A 22760-nucleotide genomic window follows, 5' to 3' on the forward strand; every position below is an offset into this window, starting at 1 on the left:
CCATGGAAGATTGAGCAGCAGGCATAAGAGGAAGATGTGCAGAGTTTTAGCAGTGCGGTGCTTCATCCAGGGCCCCAGTAGTCACTGGGGAGACAATGAGGCTTACTGAAGCACAGTTTCGACTTTTGCAGTAGCCAAGATAGTCAAACCTGCAGTCTGCCCTATGTCGGGGGCCTGATAGTGTGTCACTGGAGGCTCACTAAGAGAATGTCTCGAAGACCTCGGGGGAAGATAGTGTTTTTCAGCATGCAACTAGAACCAAAGCATTTCCTCAGTACAGGTAAGTACAACTCACTGCCTCGTGACAAGTTAACGATCTGGCACCTTTGGGGAGGGGATTAGGTATGAGTGGGTGAACCTCACCCTGACGCCACAATGGCACGTTTGAACAAAAACAGAACATGGGAAAAGCCAAGCGTGAATTCTTTAGCCATTAGATTACCTCTGTTAATTGCGCACTATCATGTTGATGAGTCATTAGCGGAGAGATGATGAGTTATTAGTGGAGAGTGAGGTCACACTATCATATGTGAAGTTCTGATTATGCGAACACTGAATGAAATGCAAGGTGCTGCGAAGTGCATTGAAGCCATCGATTGAGTGAATTCTGGACCCTCTTGTGAATCGTCTCTCCAAAACAGAGCAAGATGTGAGATGTCTGGATTAATAGACATTGGACCTCGAGTCTACACAGAGACAAAAGTGATGGACAAAGCCAACAGTCTTAACAACTTAAATACTGTCCAGTGGCCACTGTCATCCACCTTGAAAAATAACGTGGAGAATCTTGGAAATGAAACAATAATAACAAAAATCAAGGTCATAAGATTATCAACCCCGGTCTTGGTGTGGTCCTCAAATCAGTGGAACTGCACTTTTTGAGTACAGTGGTCTTTGACGGAATGACGTCAGATCTGCTGTCAGTAGTGGCAGCAGTGTGTTTGTCTACATGAGCCTTTCCACCATACCCTCCCTGGAGCAAGCAGCAACAGAGTTACCATACTGGCTGAAAGGTGCATTTGGGCCCATACTGGGATGGGGAGAGGCAGACATACCACAGGCCAGCTTGCTGGTGTGCAAAAGGCCGCTTTATTGGAAACAGGTGCACCTTACAAATACATACCCTTGGCCTGTGCCGAACAAAACTAAGCCTCACTAAATATATACTTCCTAACATACCTCACTCCCCCACCCCTAAAATTGGATCCCCCTGCAACAATTATAAACACCAACTTGCAATTTCCAACTTTCCTACCTACCTAACTATATAACTTCTTATATCTACCCAACTGTAAACCCAGACCTCATAACTCACCCATGCACTTTTAGGAAAAACCGCCAACACAAAGGACTACAGAAAAAACACACCAGCACCTGTTCCAGCCATGAAAGCCCCATATAATAGAATTTAAACCAATACCCTCCAAGCACTCAAATATCAGACCGGTATTACTAGTATCACAAGTCAGAACGCCGACCGGAGTAGTAAAGATATTTGCTGCCCGGGAGTAAGGAGGAAACGGGGTCTAAGATTACCGATACAGAAAACAAGGGAATATAGCGGAGTGGGATACTCTTCAATCTGTTGTCAGCCACAATAATAATGAAGGGGATTATTTGAAAATAGATGTGGTGACGTAAGGTAGAATATCGACAATTCCTCATAGATACGAGGAGTTACCGTGATATTGGAGATTACTACTTGTTAATACATGGTTTGACGATTGGGAGAGTATTGACAAGCTCCAACAGAAATATGAAGGTTTAGAAATACGAATAGATTCTGAAGAGCCCGATGTGAAAGAGGGAACCATGGATCTATAGCCCTGAGGAAGTTAAGGTGTTGTAATACTACACGACGAAACACGTGTTGGATGATGTAACAAGTGCCCATGGTGTATCTTCTGAAGAACATGGAAATAAAGACAGAAGAACCTTAAATCGGAGAAGAGTTGGATTTCTTTACATCTAAATAAGGACAGTGACATTTGCCAATTGACTTGTGATACTAGTAATACCGGTCTGATATTTGAGTGCTCGGAGGGTATTAGTTTAACTTTATTCATGCCTTTGCAGTTAATTGTGGGTGTTGGATTCACGCCCACCTTCCTTGGAGCACCACATGTGATAAATAGATAACGAATATACCCTGTAACTATCTGTTGTGCGCCTGTTAATCTGTTTAGTATCTTTGTTGTTGTTAGCCCATACAATAGAACCCCCGATGCACCTGGTTTCAACAAGACCACCTCATAAAAACCCCCATCCTACACAATTCTACAACCTAGTAACCACTCCCCCATTAAAAGAAACAAAGGGCGAGTGGGCGGGAAACAGATAAACCCCCAGGACACTTACAGCCGGCTGCTGGGTCACTACCACCAAAATGGTGGGTAGTTTCCCAAAATGTCTGGCTAAATATGCCACTAGCCCAAAGATAGCCCAAGACCAGCCCAACCAGCCCAAAAGGAGCCCACAAAGCCCAACCAGCCCAACTGAGGTGCTGGCTGCCCCTCCCCCCCGGGCCAAAATCCCCCGGGAGGGCCAGGCCTGGTCGGCCGCCCCTCCCAAAGCCCTATTGTGCCCATACTGGGGTGGGGAGGGGCAGACATACCACAGGCCAGCTTGTTGGTGTGCAAAACGCTGCTTTATTGGAAACAGGTGCACCTTACAAATACATACCCTTGGTCTGTGCCGAACAAAACTAAGCCTCACTAAATATATACTTCCTAACATACTCCACTCCCCCACCCCTAAAATTGGACCCCCCCTGCAACAATTATAAACACCAACCTGTAATTTCCAACTTTCCTACCTACCTAACTTTATACATTTTTATATCTACCCAACTGTAAACCCAGACCTCATAACTCTCCCCTGCACTTTTAGGAAAATCCGCCACTCGAAAGTCATCCTAACGGCTTTCGACCCCCCCCCCCCCCCTTAGGCAACCTGTCTCTTAGGGTATTGGCATACTTCTATGGCCCTATCTAGTGCCTCCTTCAATTGCATAATGTACAACTCCATCCAATACCGAGATAGATGCACTCCGTCTTCCCGAAAAAAGTACACTGCCCCATAGCATAAATCCGGATGTTCCATCCTACCCAGACCTTCCTTCTTGCAAAAACACTTCATCTCCCTGTTAACCTTCCTGCGCGCCCTATCTCTGGCCGCCGGCCATTCCGCTCCTCTCCATATCCGCCTCGGTACCAATTCTGACCATATAACATGGCAGCCTGACCACTGGCGCCGCACCTCCAACAAATCCCTCTTCATTTGCTTGACTAAAGCCAGACCCTTGTACTGTACTAAATCACTCTCCCCTAGGTGTATAATCAGCACATCCGGACACACTCCCCTTCTGACCACCTTACTTAACGCTGGCAACAGCTCATGCCACCGCAAACCCCCTTTTCCCTGCCAATGACAAACAAACAACCCTGGGTTCAATCCGAGATTCAAACTCCATTCCTTTTCCCATTCTGCATGTTCCGCCTGTTTCGCGAAGGATTGACCCACAATGAGGATGGACAGGACAGCCGCATGAGTTCCTCCCGCCCTCAACCTTGTCGTGCTGCATCCGTCGCCGCCCCATTGTGGAACGAGTGTGTCCCAATAACCCTCGGGTCCTCACCCATGGCGCCGTCACCCTGTTATGGTCACCCCGACAGAAAACTTCACCTGACCCTGCCTGCCGCGCAGACGCCAACAACCTACCCCAAACCGCCGGGCACACCGCACTTGACTCCACCAGACCCAGCACAACCCACGCCCCCGCCTCCCGTTGGTTGGTCTTAGAACGTCGCAATCTCATCGCCACTTCCCGGGTCCTCAGTTCCACGTCCCCCCACCGGATCCCAGGCCCCCCCCTGCTCCTCCCCAACTACGAAACTCAAAACGCCCCAAAATACATCCACGACATGAGCGTGGAAAACAGCCCAGTCTCCTCCCGATTGCGGCAGATGGATGGCAAAAGCTGAATCAAAGTGCCAAGTAGACACACAGTGAGGGGCCGGCGGCAACACACTCTGGCAACCTTCTCCCACGCCCAACCTTCCAACAAACGCGCTCCCAGTTCCCCCGCAGAAGGTGCATATCCCCACCACAACTTCCCCATGAAGGCGACAGCCGCCACTTTACCAGCAATCGTCACCTTTGACCTTCCTTTGTCCATCATTCGCAGCATAAACTTCACCACCTGCTCGCACCGCCGCCAACGATCGTCCTGCCGCACCACCCCACCGTCCAGAAATTCCCACCATGCCTGTTCGTAGGCTCTCCAGGTTGAAACCGCCACCGACGCTCTTACCAGCTGTACGACCCGGTTTCTCCCACGTGCCACAGGCCCAGCGGCACCGGCGTCTTGTGTTCGTCCACCTCCGTGGCTAGCCCATGAAACCTCTGCCACTGTGAACGAGACAAAGCATCTGCAATGTCATTGTCCCCCCGGGAACATGCCGAGCCTGAAACAAAATATCATGCTCCAAACACCTCATAATAAACACCCTCATCAACTTGAGCACCTGCGGGTCCCTGGCGGATGGTCTGTTAATGACCTGTACTACTGCCATGTTGTCTACCTTAAAAATCACCCGCTTGTGTGCCACTCCTGCCCCCCACTGACACTGCCACCACAAGCGGGAAGAGCTCCAAGAAAGCAATGGTCCGTCCCCGCCTTGCCAATGTGGGGCCATTCCTCCGCACACCACCTCCCCTGCCATCCACCAATGCCACCATAAGCACCTTCTTGTCCTCCGGCAGGCGTGCTTCCATGACCACGGCGTCGAGCTCTATGCCCAGAAATGACAGCACTGTACTGGAACCCTGCTTCTTCTCTGGCGCCAAGGGCACACCCGGGTAACCCATGAGTTCCGTAAAACCGTCCAGCTGCTGTTGGCAGTCCACCGAACCAGGCCGTCCCACCAAGAAGAAGTCATCCATGTAGTGTGTCACCGTCACCTTACCAGTGTGCCAGGAAAAAGCCCACTGCAAAAAGGTACTGAAGCGCTCAAACAAAGCGCACAAGATCGAACACCCCATGGGCAGCGCCTTATCCACAAATATGTCCCCGTCAAACTGGATCCCCAACAACTGGTGATCTTCTGGATGCACCGGCAGAAGCCTGAATGCCGACTTAATGTCGCCTTTTGTCATGAGGGCTCCCATACCCACCAACGCCACCAGCCGCCGCGCCACATCCACGGACGAGTATGACACAGAGGTCAGCTCCATCGATATGTAATCGTTTACCGACCTCCCTTCCGGCCACGACAGATGCTGAATCAGGCGAAATTGCCCGGCTCCTTCTTCGGCACCACGCAAATTCTCCACCCACTGATTAATCCAAGGACCCTCATACCCCAAACGGAAACCCTCCCGGAACCCCCGTCGCAAAACACCTGCATCTTAAGTCCGTGGATAAGATGCTAGGAGGGTCTCCAGCCGCTCCCGCCTAACCGGTGTAAGAGCCTTTTCGCAGCACCCCTGACCCCCCCTTTTCCTCCCCTGCCCCCAGTCTGTGTCCCTGCTGTCGCAGGCTGCTGTCACTGCGGACCGCCTCCAACCCCCCAACAGTGTACCACCGGGTGGCGCTTCCCCCACTTGGAGCACTCATGCCGAAAGCGGCAATACTGTCTGCCACAAGCGCCCTTGTTGTAGTCCCAACAAGCTCCAATTGCGGCGTTTGTGACAGCCCCACCTTGTCTCACCCCCCCACGGGTGCGGCGAGCCTGAAAGGAACGCGGCGCCAGCGGCAAGCCGATGGCCGTGTAAATGGTCCTACCAAACCTCTCTCCCCCCATCGTCTGGTGGTACAGGTCCGCTTCAATCTCACCCCACTTTGCGTCCGCGTCCCGCGCCAATCGTGCCCGAAACTCCTCGTCATAGTGCGTCCACGCGTATCCCCCCATAAGTGACCTGCGCTCTCTGGATCACGTCCGTGTATTTGAAAAGCGTGACCGCCCGCTCTGGGCACTTCTCACAGTGCACGCTGGCGAATATCAAAAACCCCGCCGACCAATTTTCCACGGTCAAAGGCACCTCCGGCCTCTTCACCTATTCCTGCTCCTCCTCTTTCGATCCTTCCTTCGCCGTCAGCTCACGATGTAGGAGCTTCAAAATATCTACATAATCCCTTTTCCAAATCTTCTCCTTGGTGGCCAAGGACAGGTGTTCCCCCAGGGGCTTCGTGATGCCCATATATGGGAGCGTACGCACCGGTAAGTCGTGGCTCTCCTTCCCACCGTCACCCCCCTTGGCATCCCCATCCGGCTTAACGGCCCCCGCCCCACCGACGCCCTCCGTGTCCGGGCCCACCCCCATGTCCTTCACGTACGTCCCTTTATTAAGTCGCACTCCTTCCTCCCCTCCTTTAGTATCAGTGCCCACGGACCCCATACCCTGGTAGGCCCCACCCGACCCGCTCCCTGCTCCGCCACCTTCCTTACCTGGCGTCAAGGTTGGCGTCCGCACCGGATCCCGCCGCCTAACCAGTTGAGCAGGGGGGCTGCCACTCTCTCCAATCTGCTCCTCCGCGGGGACTGCAACACACTAGGAACAACATTACTCTGTCCCCCCCGTTCCCCCCGCCCCTCCCGAATCTCTCCGTCCTCCGTGCTGTCCTCATCATAATCCAGCTGAAGCCCTTCATATCCACATCACGCCAACGGCTGCCCTCCATGGGCTCCAGCCGACTAAGCCCAGCCTTCTCCCTGCAGTTGCGAAACAATTCACCCAAGTCCACACTCTCCCTTCTCCTCTCCTCCGGTTCCATCACGGGGTCCAGATCAGAACTGACGGACCTCCGCCCCGTCCCCCGGTGGCCGTTTCGACCCTTCGGGGTGGCGCTGGCGGGGACCTACCGCCCCGCCTCTCATGGGCTCTATCGCCCGGTCCCTCGTGGGAGCGTGACCGCCCGCATAAAGCAGAGCCGGCCCATCCTCTCGGCGGTTTGGAGCCGCATGCTGCTTTCCCGAGCACCTCACAAGCTGTTCCTGTGGGGAGAAATAGGTGGAATCCAGCATGCCGGGGTTAATATGACTCAATGGCCCTGTAGAACCCCTGCTTCCCCCCACACCCCCCCTGTCCCCCTCCCCCATCCCGCTGAATGCCCCCCTCGACGTGCCGGGGTGTCCCGGCACCTCCCCCGCTCCCAACCAGGGCCCCGCCAACCCCACCCTCTTTCCCCCCAACTGCCCCCGCCTCCTCTCCGTACTCCAAACCAAAGCTTCCAATTCCGCACCGACCCCCCACCCCTCTGATCCCCCTGTGCCCCACCGATCTCCCCTTCTCGGGCCCCCGTCCACCCCAACCCCCCCACCCTCCATGCGCCCCGATCCCGCTGTGGAAGCCGGCCCACACCCCAAGGTCCACCAGTCCAGGTCGGCCCCCACCCCCTCACCCCTCAATTCCTCACACCCGGACCCCCGGCGCCAGGAACTGCAATTGCTGTCATCCGCCCCCTCCAGGGAACATCGGCCTGATTACCCCCCGCCACACTCCCAAACCCCTTAGCGGCACCCCAAGCGCTCACCCCCGCCGCACCCTTCCGTCCTCCCCCCCCGGTCCAAGCTATCAATTAAGAGGGGGGGCACGCCCCAATGTCATCCTGTCCAGGGGCCTCCCCCCAACCTGTTCACTCTCTCATACATGAGCATCCCCTGTTGGGCCCTGCACCCTGCCGAGCACCCCCCTCCCCTCCCGCGCCACCACACCAGCTGCTGTGACTGTGTTGGGAGCCCCCCAGCCCCTTCCACGAACGTAATCTGTGGCCGCGGGGCCGTGCCCCACCTCCCCCCGCCTCCGCCCCCTGCGCGCCACCTCAGCAAACTTGCGCCCATGCTGAGCACTCTCCCCTTCTCCGTGGCCCCGCCCCTGCCCCCAAACGCCACCGAACGCATAGCGGCTCCACCGCCAGCACAGCCGCCGCGGCCTAACCTTCACACCGGGCCACAGCAGGTCCGTGCAGCCCGCCTCTTCTAAGAGGCGGAGGGCCTCCAGCACCTTCGGATCTTCGTACTCCGACATCGCCAAAATCACCGCAGTCTCAGATGCTCAGGTATTAAGAGGAGCGTGCCGAAAACCGCACCCAGGCCAGCCAGTCACCGCCAAGAGGCCCACGCAGAACTGAAGGCTCCCAGTAAGTCAAACTTCCACCCGTGACAGGGAAGCCCTCAGTACACCACCACAACCAATGTTGCCCTTGAATCCTTGAGCTCTGTGATGAAGTCCAGTGATGGTGTGGAGTGAGGGGGGCTGCTGGACTAAACTGATGTAGGGCTGGTACTCCTTTCCCTTTGCTTTGTGCTTCAGTCGGCATCTGCAGCCTAGAAGACCTTAGAGGGAACTTTGTTTTTTTTAATAAAGCATCTGGAGCCATTTATTTCAACTTTTCAGTTGTATCCTCGGCTGAGCTGTGTTTGAGTTGTTTGTTTACCTCTGCTTATACCCTCCCCGCAGCCCCACACGCACATTGGAAGGATTTTACAGGAAGCAGTGTTTATATAATATTTTCTTAAACATGTGCTATGCCATAAGAAAGTAGTGTGTTTGACAGCGCATTATCAACATTTGGACTGTGATTGTTGTCTTCCTCTTTTGCATTTTTAATTTGAACAATAAAAAAATGTAAAGCTAAATTCTAAAACATAGCACGAGACCTCAACAGCAAACACAACGAGCTACCTTCGGAGCAGGAGTAATTTATCCCTTAGAGGTGTTCACATTAAGAAGCCAGTTGATTGGACACACAGATTACACCATTGTCTGAAGAGTGATCAGTAATTCTAAGAGGGGCCATCTAGTTGATGGATCCTGTGCTTGAGATGTAATGGGATCAACTACTGTCTTCTTGCTTCTCATAAACAACCTTCTTCAGAGAGATTGGGATTGGAATTGGATTAGAGATCTGTCACCAAAAGAACAAGTATCACAGAAGGAGGAAGAGGATGTTATTCGTGGAACCTGGTATTAAGAGAGGCAGTGCTAGGTGAGGCATTGGGAAGACTGCTCACACTGAACCTGATATGTATGGGCTGTGCACTATAACCACAAAAACTTAAATTAACAAGACAGCAGCTGTTGTAGCTTCTGAGAACCCAGTGCTTATCCGCAAACTATTCCTGACTACTCCAACAGGTATCCAATTTGCTTCTCATGAGACTTTTGCCTGACTGCTGAGATACTTTTTCAGTAAGGCTAGCCTTATTTCTCCACCATGCCATCACTTTCTGCACTAGTGCTTAAAGCTTGCATTTTGCCCTCCACCATTTCACAAGTGCAGCATTTTCCTACTCCATCATTGCACACAGCCGGAAGCATGGGCGCTGGAAGCAAATGTGTAGGGGTGCTGCAACCCCCCAAATCAGCCATGCTGGAGTTAAAAAAGTATCAATAAAGAAGTTTTACATTTTGTTTTCATCTTGTCACATCTGCTGTGCGTTCAAATACAATCAGATGCCAGGTTATGTCTTCTTTCAAATTGATGCTTATTCTTTAATATGGAAATTGGTTTACTTTTCTTTCTCTGACTGCAAAGTGAGAGCATTTTGTAAATCTGAACCATGTGACAATTTTGCTGGGGTACAGATAGTGTGAAAGGAAAGGCTGTAGGATCTAAATTCTTTACAACACAACAATATTTAAATACCTGTAACTGAACTGTACAAATGATTCAAACTATATCAGCAGTTAGAAAAGCACAAATGTGAAACGCTTTTTTAGAAGGATGAAGTATAATGGAAACATACGTTGTAATATGATCAAAACAAATGAAGGCACTTTACTTGGTGATGCGTAAATTATAAATATGCGTTAAAACCTGATTTCCATGTATTATTTTTTTGTGTGCTATATAGTTTTATTAGTAAAACTGCATGTCTTTGCAAATGTAGTAGCCATTTCAATGGAAAATATACTGTCTGTAAATGACTCTGTGCTACCACACCATGCTTCAGCAATATATGGGTGACAGTGTGCTCCAAGGTATAGCACCAGCTTTATCCTACATCCTTACCACTCTCCTGACATGGCAATTGTCTTTCGTGTGACCCTTGAATTTTTCACAATCTCTAAGACTTCAGTAATGTATCATTGATGACAGCGCCCACTCTGAAGATTGTTCCAGCACCACTTACCAGAATCTGTAACATCTCATAAAATTTCACAAGACGACCAGCTGACCATATGTATTTTTCATTCCAGAGCCCCTTTCTATTAAATTCCTTAAATGTAACCTTTCCTGCACCCTTTTTAAAGCTGACTTCTCCCTCTGTACTTTCCCTCCCAGATGGCCTCTTTAACAGTGTTCCTGAAAATTGGTTCCTCCTTTTCCATTCTCTAAAGGTGGCTTGTCTTCCTGTGCCATTCCATAAAGTGGGCCTTTTCCCTAAAGATGTTTTATCACTTGGTAGCATCTGTTAAGGCTGACCCTTATTTTACCAGTCTTTAAGATTGGCCTCTTGTACAGTTCTACAGATTTGGGCTTTCCTATTGTACTGTGTCCTACAGTTGATCTCTCATTTTCCATCCCTAAAGTCAGCCTCTGCTGTTTGATATCGTAACACTAGCCTCTCCTTCTGTACTGCAGATGTGGATGAGTGCAGCATGAACCGAGGAGGATGCAAGTTTGGTTGCTTGAACTCCCCCGGGAGCTATGAGTGTACCTGTCCACCCGGCTTCAGGCTCCATTGGAATCAGAAGGACTGCATCGGTGGGTAAGACTGTACCAATCTGCTCCTTGTGAGAATTCTTAAAATATCGTCAAAATAAACTGCTTGGAACATAGTCCAAACCTCTTATTTACCGTTCCGTTCCGTTCCCCCTAGAGCTGTTCAGCTTCACCAACCAGTCACCGAAGTCTCTCTTCTTCGCCTTAGGAGAAACCTGGAGAGGTGTATTCAATTTCAGTTGTGCTTGTTGTGTTAGTGTTTCTCTTTTGCACCCTATTTCAGAGCTTGTGAAGTGCCTTTCGAATGCCAGGTCCCATCGGGCTACCCTGACTTGCAACAAGAATGGGAAGAAGGACAGCTGCTCCCTGACATGCACCTCCAAAGCTCGATTCCAGCCAGGTAACAGAAGTTTAGTGTGACAACACACTGCTGGTTTGTGGGGTGTCTTATTTCATTTTCCAGATTTCACAGTCTCTCACCTAGAGATCTGATTATTTCTCGCCAGGCAGCTCTCATAATCTCTCATTATCTAGCACTCACTGTCTTGTGCCGTCCGACTCTCAATATTTCGCACATTTCAGCTCACACTGTTCTTAAGCCTTTATTATTCCTTCTCTGCTTCTCACCATGCCACTCTGCCCCATTCCCCAGTTATTTCTATCTGGCACTGTGTAGGTTGAACTATGTATCGTTCTCCTTCGGTCACTCTTTTACTTAATCTCCCACTGTCTCTTGTCTTGTCACTCTCACTGTCTCTCAGTATGTAAATCTCAATGCGATGCACATACTAGCACTAGCGTTTTTTGTGTTTCCAAAGGTCTCTCACTGTCTTTGACTCCTGCCAGCCCTGTGTTCCACTTCAATTCTAACTGTTCTTCACCTCTTGCTCCATTCTGATTATCAGTCTTTAACACCCTTAGTCGTTCATTCCCCAGTATCCTTGCCATGAAACCTTTCTTTCTTTCTTTCTTTCCTTCTTTCTTTCGTTCTTTCTTTCTTCACCACAATGCACCTAACTTGTCTGAGCCTTCAACTGCCTCTCTGTCTACTTCTTATTCTCCATTATTAGCTCAGTTGCTTCTTCTTGTTTTTAGAAGTCCCCAATTAATTTCTATCAGTTCCCTACTCTTACTCGCAGTCCTTTGGTCTTTTTACTCAAATCCTCCTGCCATTTCTTCTGGTTTGTGCTCTTGCCCTCAATATCTAAAATACACACCCCAAAGAATCTCATTTCCCATTTGACACCCTCTCTCATTCAAAATATTTCATGGCCATCTTCAGACAAACCACCTTGTTATGTTTAACGATCTCTGTCAACGTTAAAGTACAAGTCTCACTCTCAACCTCATCCTCCTGCACAGCCTTCAACCTACCTTCTCTCCTAGTTTCTAATACCAGCTGTCCCCATTTTCACTCAACATACTTCCTTCAGCTCTCAATGTGTCACAGTCGCCAGCTGCCACCCTTTAGTACTTGGCTCAACCTTCAGACCTAATTTCAGAAGCTTTATGTAGTTTGAGTCCTTTGGCATTTACATTCTAGTGCGACCAGACCACTCTGCTTACTGATGGAGGTGAAGCTGATGTTTAAAATACTTTTTGCAGAATCAGAAAACAGCTACTCTGTGAGCTGCGGAACACCAATAATGAGGCAAGGAACCTCACAAAAGAACAGCAGCAATACTCATCACTGCATTGGTAAGTTCTGTTTCCTGCCCTCTCTCACTCCTCCAGGGGTGTGAACAGACTCCCGTATTGGTGCAGGTGTAAGATGTGTTTCCTTTTGCTGTAGGAGCATGTTCCGTTTTGCTTGCACATACATTTGTTGTACATTGGTACCTATCTCAGATCGCTTTTCTCTTTTTTTCTTACAAGTGACATCTACGTTTGTTTTTATATTACTCGTTTCTGCCACTCCTCCCAGGCACTTAACTTGCGACTGAACCCATATCGCCATTCCTCAGTAATCAAAGATTTCTATGTGAATATTTTGAACCCCTCTCTGACAATTTCTCTTAGCTTTAAGCAGACTGGTGTGTGTCCAGAGGGCTCTGTGCATCTGTCACAACGGTGATTTCTGGTTGTGGAGGCTGGATGAGTACGGATATGGTCAAGCCGTTTTGATCCATTTATTTGATCAACTGCCTTTTAACCCCTGCGCAGCGGGGGTAAGTCCTCCGCTGTGCTGGGGGGCGCGCACAGCGCCCCGATGCTCGTGACGAGCTCAGCTCGTCACGCAGCACAGTGCTCGTGTGCTCATGACGAGCTGAGCTCGTCACGGCCACACCCGTTTGTGTGGAACGCTCAGCACAGTGGGGGAATTAGCCCCGCGTGCGAGCGTTGGAGCCGTTATGACGAGCTCAGCTCGTCATGAGCACACGAGCACCGTGCCTCATGACGAGCTGAGCTCGTCAGGAGCACTGATGCAGTTAAACCCCGAGTGCCCTCCATCCCCGGAGCCGAGGTTCCTTCTGAAGCACCCCCAGTGCTTTAAATTGGCCGGTACTCACCGGTACTGAGTACCAGCACTTCTAAATTTTCTGCCTTTGAGTACCGGTACTTTTTTTTGTCTCGGAAAGAGAGTACCGGTACTCATGGGGCAGCAAGCCAACTCCGTGCAATTTGGTTTGAAAAGAAAGAAGCGTGTCACAGCTGAGGAGTCGGTCCGTTTTCGTGAAGCAAGAGTGCTAATCTTTTACAATCTGCTAATTGAGCAACGCCCATATGTATTCAATCAGAGTAGGCAGGGCGTGGAGACAATTGCACTGTAGGTGTGCGAGAATGCCTGCTAAGAGGCACATCTCCTGACTCAAAACTAAGAGTAGGTTTCCTGCTGGCATAGCAGAGTAAGGCAGCACTAGATTCGAGCCAGATCGAGGAGAAAGGTGGTGATGATGACGCTGTTGCACACTCACAGCTATGGGGGTGGGAGATGGCGGGAGGGGGAAGGGTCGGGGAATCAAGCTGTTGTAATGTGGACATCAGAATGTGTGATCCAAAAACACATGAACTAAATACCCTGTCTGCGTGCGCAAGTGCTTCTATGTCCCTGTGTATGTTCTTCTTGTAGGTGCGTTGTCTGCAGTGTGCATATCTGCAGACCAATTACACCTCAAACAAATTAAATGTGTGCCTCTGACCCCGTCCCTTAGCACTGCCCGTACCCCCGCCCATGTAGCTCCGCCCCCTAATCCACATCTCAGGTGAGTACCTGCACTTATTTTTTTCCATTTAAAGCACTGAGCACCCCCACTCTCAAATTACACAAGGGAATCATGAAAATGTGTGAGAACGCATGCTGACCCTCGGTACTACTGCTTAGTGTTCCAAGGACAAAAGGACGCAACATATGCTGCTAGCCCATAAGAAGAAAAAGTTCTGTACCTGTAACTACAATTCTCCAATTATCTTTCATAGAATGACATACATCAATTTCCCCTTCGTAGGCTGGGAACCTATGTATTTAAAGTCAAGTGCATACATACGCTTAAATAACATGAAAAGCATCCACAGACTGCATGTACTCTGTCCAGCTCATTAGGAGAGCTGAAGAGAGTCCAGGGAAGTGGAGTGACATAGAATCCACTTCCCTCAGATGCTCTGTCAGGTTGCCAAATTTTGTGATACATTAATTATTTAATAAACTCTGGAAAGGGATGTAGGGTGGGACATCCGTGAATGAATGAAAGGTACCAATGCTGAACAAATGGAGTTGCGGATAAGTAAATTTTTTTCTTCTCCATCATTGGATCTTTAATAGATTTACATGCTTGAATTCAGACAAAGCAAATAGTATCAGAGAAAATAGTAATACCAGTAGTAGATCAGCTTAAGAAAACAGGATTCAAAGTACTGCCTTCTGCACCATAGACAAGTTACATTTCATCCGCCATGTTCAGAGATACTGCTGCGAACAGACCTGCTATACCAGCACCTGACTGCACTCAACAATAATGCAGATTTTTTAAATCTGTGCTTGTATGGTCTTAATGGCCGAAATAAAGAAATCTTGACTGACTGACTGAGTAATGCAGAAAACAAACCACCTTGAGAGATCATGCTTCGATATGGCCTTGTCTCTGTTAGTCTACCAAAGGCCACAATGAATGGTCTGATGGCCAAAACTCTTTGGATCCATTCAAACAGAATTTGAGCATATTTTAACATCAAGAGAATGTAATGTTCTTTATGCTAAACAAATTGGTTGTGGAAGGCAGGTTGGTAATGAAACTTAGTCATTCATTAACTTGAATTGGATTTGAGACAGTGCTTTAAATGGGCCGGTACTCACTGGTATATTTTCTCCCCTTGAGTACCGGGACCTTTCCTCGGAAAAGGAGAGTACCGGTACTCATAACGGCCCGGTTTTGATGGGGTTGGTGCTGCGCTCATGAGCTCCGTCCTTGGCAGGTCTTTCTGCACGGCATGCAATGGGTTAAAGCGCCTCTCAAACCGAATTGAAGCCAGGGCTGAGCTGATTCAAAAGCGCCAGCACAGCAGCTCAGCTTCAGTACAACACAGAACTGCCTGGGCCTCTCTGGAGTGAAAAGTTGAGTATCGCTGCAGAGTCCCTTTCGGAGGGGGTCAGAAGGTGACTAAAAAAACCTGATGGACGCGAGTGTGGGCAACATTGTTCAAGGCATACAGCTTGTTAGCATGCCCATTGTTTTAAACATGCGCAAATCTCCACCCATCAACAATTTAAATGAAAGGGATTTGCATGAAACAAAATACCGGACCTCTACATTAAATCAATGCATTCATGCTTTTAAAAAAAACTGCAGTACTAGTACTGATTTGTCAGTGAGCCCTTTATTGATAAACATTTGTTATGTACCTATATTAGGTGATTTACAGCAGCCAAATCACCTCCTAAGTATCTGTGCTCCAATGAGACAGACACACCTGTGACAGTCTCTGAAAAGGTTTCAATACCGAATACGTACATCACACAAAACTCGACCCCTGACTTTGTGCTGCACCAATTAAAGTTTTTGATGGCCTCCAACATCAGGCACTGCGCGTGAAAGAGAATGTGTAAGGGCCTGGAAGTAAAAGCAATAAGTGTGTGAATAAAAGCAATAAGTGTGTGAGTTGGCAAGCGTAGGTGTGACTGAGAATGAAAAGTAGTACTGTGTTTTTGTGAGAAACTAGATGTGATTCAGAGAGCATGAAATAGGCTTTTAAGTGGGTGAGGGGCGAGTGTGTGTGAAAGGGGGCAAATGTATTTAGACTTTTTTTCAGCGTGTAGGGAATGTGTGTTAACAGTCCATCTCTTCTTGTGATGCTCTGATTATTTTGTGGAATTTTGTGTATCTCTTTAAGAAAATGCCAGCTATGTGAACAAATGATGCAGCAGGGTTACTATTCAGAAGACAAATGTAGAGGAGCCAAGAATTGTACAGGGGCAGCTGAGCCAAGGGTCTGGCTGGGCTCTAAGAGACCCTGAATCAGTCAAGCCCTGAAATGTTTCCAATTCAAATCATCCAACAAACATCACTTGAAATCGGATAAAGTATCTTCAAAATAAAAAAAGCATATTTCTTTAACATGGTGCAGCTTTGACATTAATAGGTCTCATTATACAATATTGAGGAATAATGAAGAAAAAGGGACATTTGTAAAACATGGTATTTGCCTAAGATCACAGAGTTTGGTTGAGTGGAGAAGCAGGGATAAATCCAAGGTTCTCTTGTTTCACTTTGTACATATCACTCACTAAATGTGTATCTATTTATTTCTCTTTTTTACGTTAGATGTTAATGTTTTGTGATTAACTTTGTACATAAGGGTACATCGAGTGCAGCAGGCAGAAGCCGTATGAAATATTGGCTCATTTTGGGTCTCGAAGTTCCAAGAGAACCTTGAGTTAATCCAGAGCCCAGCATCTGGCTGAAGCCTAGCTCAACCTGTTAATGGCTCACACACCTCTGGGCAAATGTTCTTTAAAAATACCTACTTATGGGGCCAACTCTAGCTTTATTAATCGGGCAAAGGGCAAGGATTGGAAGCAGAAAATGGCGCTGTCTCAAAGAGCAAAGTCTGAACTTAATAATATTTAAAAAATCAAGAATTTTACTACAAGACAAATGTGATAATAACTTTATTCTGTTTTGCCTAACTCATCACAACATGCTGCATTTCGAAATATTACCTGTTACAGATATCTTTGCATATCCAGTACATTCCCGGGTTTAATGGCACTTTAATAACTCTGGTAGTTAATGCACTTGCTGGAAATATGTGTGTGTATTCTTATAATCAAGGTTTGACTGGACATAAAATTGCATTGAAGATCAATGTGCCTGCTGTAACGCACAGCATGAAACATACAAATAACAGATTCATTTTTAGGTTTCGCCTGGGGCACGGAGCGTTAGCTCCGCACCCAGAGAAATCTTATGTCTCTACAGTGTACTCTTAGTCCCGCAAACTGTTCCATTGGCTAGCTCCATAAATGGAGGCTAGCCATTGGAACAGAGATCTGTACGTCAAGGCTGGACCAGATTCGGGGGCGTTCCCGAGATTTTTTCCCTCTCCACCCACTTCTGTTCGTCATCACGGTGGTGGGTGGGTGTTATTTTTTTTTTCGAGTGGGCCTGTTTTGTTCCTTTTCAAAGTGTCTGTTGTTGGAGTTGGCTGCAAGATTCGAGTTCCCACGAGGCGATCAGGTAAGGAGCATTTTGTTTATAAATGTGCGTGCGCTGTGATCCTCCCCCCACCCCTCCCGCTGTCCGTGAGCATTTTGTTTATAAATGTGTTTTTACTTTGTAAGTTTACGTACACTTCTAGTGCTGGAGCGCTTTATGTGCCTCTATAGCGCTTGGAAGCGCGTTGCTGCTGGAGGCCGGCGGCGGATCGGCGCGGGAGCCCACTCCTCTTATTTTGCCGCCTTGGATTTGCCCAGTTATTTATTTAATTAGCGAGTGCCCACCTCGCGATTTCTGCCCGCCTGCCTGCCTAGCGAGGGCCGCCACGCTGCCCGCGGCGACCCGGAAGTACCTGGCCGGCCGGCCAATCCCTTCGCGGCCGGCCGGAAGTCCCGCCCCCGCAGCCCGGGGGAGGGAAAGGGAAGCCTTGGTGTTTGCCGCTTCCCCCTGCCTGGGGGAAGCCTTTGCCGGTGTTGCCGGTCTCCCATGCCTGGAGGGAGACCGGAGAGGAGCCTGACGAGGGAGGAGCGAAGGGGGCGCGGGGCACATTGTCGGTGCCCGCCCCCACCGCAAATCCGTACCGGCAGCAAGGAGAAGCCTGGCGGTGCGAGGAGGAGGGCAGCTTCAGGCGCAGGCGGGGCTCCGATGTCGTGGAGAGCCCCGCGCTGCCTCAAGAAGAGCCTGGGGTGTTGCTGGCCGGGACGGAGCTGTGCGCAGGTGACCCCGCGGGAGTAGCAGGTGGCGCTGTGGCCGCGCAGTCAGACTGCACTCTCAGAGCGGTGAGTGGGTCACGCTCCTCTTTCCCTCTATAAGCGTCGGGATTATGAGACCCATTTGTGGCTAAAGATAGCCAGGGGTGGCAGTAGTCCATCCTCTAGGGGCCCATAGAGCGGCTCTGCTGAGGAATGAACATGTAGGCCCCGATGGAGGCTGGAATCCTTTGTCTTGCTGAAGGAGCTCAGCGCTGCGAGGCACCGGGACCTCTTCGAGGCCCGTTACTTCACCCCACGGCTCGCCTGACCCACTCCATACCGCCGTTTTCTGAGGGGGTGATATGCGCACAGGCAGGAGCGCGGGATCCGCCACTGTCGTCAGGCTTCCTCACACCCCTCCCTGCAGGAGCTCAATGCACCTCACCGCCCTCCCTGCAGGAGCTCAATGCACCTCACCGCCCTCCCTGCAACTCACAGCCCTCCTTCCACCTCACAGCCCTCCTTCCACCTCACAGCCCTCCTTCCACCTCACAGCCCTCCTTCCAACTCACAGCCCTCCTTCCAACTCACAGCCCTCCTTCCAACTCACAGCCCTATTTCCACCTCACAGCCCTCCTTCCAACTCACAGCCCTCCTTCCACCTCACAGCCCTCCTTCCACCTCACAGCCCTCCTTCCACCTCACAGCCCTCCCTGCAGGAGCTCACTGCACCTCACAATCCTTCCTACAGGAGCTCACTGCACCTCACAATCCTTCCTGCAGGAACTCACAGCACCCCACAGCCCTCCCTGCAGGAGTTCACTGCACCTAACAGCCCTCCCTGCAGGAGCTCACTGCACCCCCCAGGTGGTTAAGCTGATCTCGCGAGGATAGCTCTGGTTGGTTCCGGAAGTGGGGGTCTACGACTTTGAGACCGCCTTCTCCGTGTTTATTCCACCTGGCTTTGCTGTGGCAGAGACTTGTTTGATATTGGACAAGGTGAGAGCAACTCGACGTGACAGCTTCTTGCATTTCCACCAGAATTTCCAGCCTGTCCTCTCCCTGCCTGTTGTCGTGTCCCGGCGGCAGCAGGCAGGAGCGTGCACTGCGTCCCCAAAGTAACAGCCCTAAAGCAAGCAAGAAGTACGCCCCCCTCCCACCAATCCCTGTTAGGTAGTGGAAACTGTCCAAACTGGGGTGCAGACAGCCCCTCTCACCTTTCGGCTTGGTACCACTGCACCAGCCGCACTACTTCCCTACTGACCGTTCTCCACTTCAGCCCCGTCTAAATTACAATTCCTGCTTGTGACCCTTTTGCCTCCTTGTGCTTGTTTCCTGACCCTGTTGCCTGCTTGTGCCTCCGTGTGCCCCTGTTGCCTGCTTGTGCCTCCGTGTGCCCCTGTTGCCTGCTTGTGCCTCAGTTTTCGTGCCCCTGTCGCCTGCTTGTGCCTCAGTTTTCGTGCCCCTGTTGCCTGCTTGTGCCTCAGTTTTCGTGCCCCTGTTGCCTGCTTGTGCCTCCGTGTGCCCCTGTTGCCTACTTGTGCCTCCGTGTGCCCCTGTTGCCTGCTTGTGCCCCTGTTGCCTGCTTGTGCCTCCGTGTGCCCCTGTTGCCTGCTTGTGCCTCCGTGTGCCCCTGTTGCCTGCTTGTGGCTCCGTGTGCCCATGTTGCCTGCTTGTGCCTCCGTGTGCCCCTGTTGCCTGCTTGTGCGTCCGTGTGCCCCTGTTGCCTGCTTGTGCCTCCATGTGCCCCTGTTGCCTGCTTGTGCCATGTGGGTGTGTGTGGAGGGCTCTGTGTGGCTGTGTGTGTGGGGAGCTTTGTGTGGCTGTGTGTGGGGAGCTTTGTGTGGCTGTGTGTGGGGAGCTTTGTGTGGCTGTGTGTGTGGGGAGCTTTGTGTGGCTGTGTGTGTGGGGAGCTTTGTGTGGCTGTGTGTGGGGAGCTTTGTGTGGCTGTGTGTGTGGAGGTCTTTGTGTGGCTGTGTGTGTGGGGGGCTCTGTGTGGGTGTGTGTGTGGGGGGGCTCTGTGTGTGTCATTTGCGAGAGATAAAGCTAGTGGCATTGTAAATGACAATGCCATTTATTTATGTTAAAAAAAACATAAATAAAAATGTCAAGAGCAATGCCAATAGCTCTAACTTTAACAAAGGCGAAACCATTGCATTGTAAATGCTTGTTTATATAGAGAGCTCCGTTGGTTACTCTTTGTGCTGCAGAGATTATTGTGTTACCTGCAGGTCACAAGTTAAAAACGTTGTCATATAGTTCAGTGGTTCATGATTCTGCATCAAGGATATGCATGCAAACTACAAGGCGAACGTTAGGAAACTTGCTGTTTTTTTCTCAATATTTTATTATAAGGTTTCTAAAAAAAAGGTTTTTTTGGTTAATATTAAGGGCTTATTGGTAAGTACTATGTAAATGGTTAGACATTTTTACAATGCATGCATATCTTTTGCATACAAATCTTAGAAAGGTAAAAAACATAGCCCGCCCCTTGCCCCACCCCAAACTCCACCCCCAATCCACTGCTTATTTTTGGTGAGTATCTGCACTTATGTTTTCCATTTAAAGTATTGATTTGAGAGTCACCTTATCCCCGTAGAAACATAAATATGCCTTTATACATTGAAAGCTTGCATTTCGTCACTCTTCTGACAGAAGTGATAGCAACCAAAATGGCTATCTTCCATGATTGATGTTGAATAGTTGTGCGTGGCTCCCCTTTTATTTTGTAGAGAACCTTGGTGATCACAGGAATTGGTGAAACTGTACCACTTCAAGCTAATTTCTTCCTTTGCCAAGAATTCCTGCGAATTACATCTGCTGCTGAACAGAGAAAACTTGCTGCTCTTGTTTGTTGTGAACAGCTCCAAATGTGGAGATCCTCATCACTGTAAGAATACTGACAGTTGGTTGTTGTCCATTTTCCACTCATGACTTGTTGTACACTGTCAGCTGAGATCATCTGCACAAACATGAGCTATCCCTGGCAGATGCGTGACTGACATGCCCACTTTGTAATTTGGAGCTCATTAGCACGCAATTTGTGATTCTAGTGACAGAAAAACTGATCTTGCTCCACTTGTGCAAATACCTGAGAATTATGCACTAATGGAAGAAATGCTTTGACAGCAAGTCAGAAAATCCTATAGCAAATTGATGTATAGGCTGGTTAGACAACAATCCACTGACATGAAGCTCTTCATTTCATAATGGAAATGGCTGTTTCCTTCAGCAGATGTAGATGCTGTGGATTTAGTATGTTTCTTTTTGGCAGGATATTTGGTGGCTGTTGAGTTAGTTCTAGGCAATATCCCGGCCTGATAATTTGTAGTACCCATTGGGCTGTTATTATGTCTGGCCACTACTGGTGGAATTGTTGCAGCCTTCCAAGACTTGTGTTCTGTGATTGGGGAAGTGTGGGTAAGTCACTGTTTGGGTGTAGAGGCCCCCTTATTGGGTGCGCCTCTACCTTTGCCTCTGTTTTTTTATCTGCCTCTATAGTAGCCAAGGTTTTGCTGGTTGTACTGTTTGTGGGTGGCGTTGATATGAGGTGCTGTCACTGGTAGACGGCTTTGCAGCCCTTCTACCTTGGTAACATCAAAAGAGTGCTGCTTTTGAGGCGTCGGTTGCAAGGCGCCCATTGATTTCGTAGTATCGCTGTTTTTTTATCAAGCTGTGTATCTACTTCCGTCCCAAAGAGGTTTTTCCCATCAAAGAAGACGTTTAGAATGTGCTGTTGCACTTCTACTTTGAATCCCGAGATGTGTAACTACGCATGTCTACGCAGCATGATGAAGATATTGATGCCCCTCACTCCACTGTCTGCCCTGTTTACTGCACATTTGATTGTGGTATTGGATATTTGCCTGCCCTCATTTACTAAGTCTTCTCCTCTCTTTTCATATTAGTCTGGGAGATCTTGCTTGAGTTCCAGCATCTCAACCAAGGTTGCTCTCTTATAATGGGATGTGGCATTGTTGCCCAATTGGTATTGAGAATGTTCTCGTCCCTTCTTGGCTCCGAGGAATGTCCACCGTGTCAGCCTGAGCCCAAGGGCTGTAGTGGACCATGGTGTGGTGGGGGAGGTGTGTACAATATTTTTTGGGTACGTGGTGGGTCAACAGTACTCATGGCACATGACGTTGTCTTGCTCCTGGGTACCGACACATGAATCAACAACGGTGATGCGGGACCCTTGAAGTGTACTGGAGCGTGTTTATCACCAGAGGACGAATCGGAGGTGGCATGGGGGGGCTGGTGATGACCACCCCACTTCCTGTTGGTGCATCGACCTCGATTTCTTCCTTGCTATCATGTGAGAACTCCACCTCAGCTGCCAGCTCCATGGTGTGTGCCAAGCATGATCCCTTTGGGTCCAAAGCGTCTTTTTGTTTTTAAACAATGCAGAGGCTGTGCACTAATTTTCTTTGTGCTCTGGGGATAAGCACAGCCTACACACTTCATGACTGTCAGAAAGTGCGTACTTGGCTCCGCTTCGAGTGCACCATCAGAAAAGGTCTTTCTTTGTCTCCATCACCCGGAGACAGGCATTCTCAACAGGTGTGTGTGTCGCTTGCCAGGTAATAGCTTCCCATCATCTTGAATCTATTGGATGTCGTTCACTGGACCTCTGGCTGATTTTTTTTTGCCATAGGCGTTGAATCTTCAAGAGCTCCAATGCAGTCTGACGAGCCCGATGGCGGAAAAAAACCTTCTAACAAAGGAGCTATTGAACATGCGCAATACCTT

The 22760-nt window shown here is 49.4% G+C and overlaps 1 protein-coding gene across 4 annotated transcripts in view; it reads left to right on the plus strand.

The window, feature by feature from the left end:
- The window catches only part of SCUBE3 (signal peptide, CUB domain and EGF like domain containing 3), a 1212393-nt gene that overhangs the window by 931474 nt on the left and 258159 nt on the right, over nucleotides 1-22760 (plus strand). For all 4 annotated transcript variants that reach the window (XM_078644301.1, XM_078644304.1, XM_078644302.1 and 1 more), the window contains 3 exons: nucleotides 10589-10711; nucleotides 10953-11069; nucleotides 12275-12367. In XM_078644301.1, the coding sequence (XP_078500427.1) occupies nucleotides 10589-10711; nucleotides 10953-11069; nucleotides 12275-12367 (333 nt within the window). The remainder of the gene's footprint in view (nucleotides 1-10588; nucleotides 10712-10952; nucleotides 11070-12274; nucleotides 12368-22760) is intronic.

This window comes from Lissotriton helveticus, chromosome 5_1 (genome assembly GCF_964261635.1).
Source record: "Lissotriton helveticus chromosome 5_1, aLisHel1.1, whole genome shotgun sequence".
NCBI lineage: Eukaryota > Metazoa > Chordata > Amphibia > Caudata > Salamandridae > Lissotriton > Lissotriton helveticus.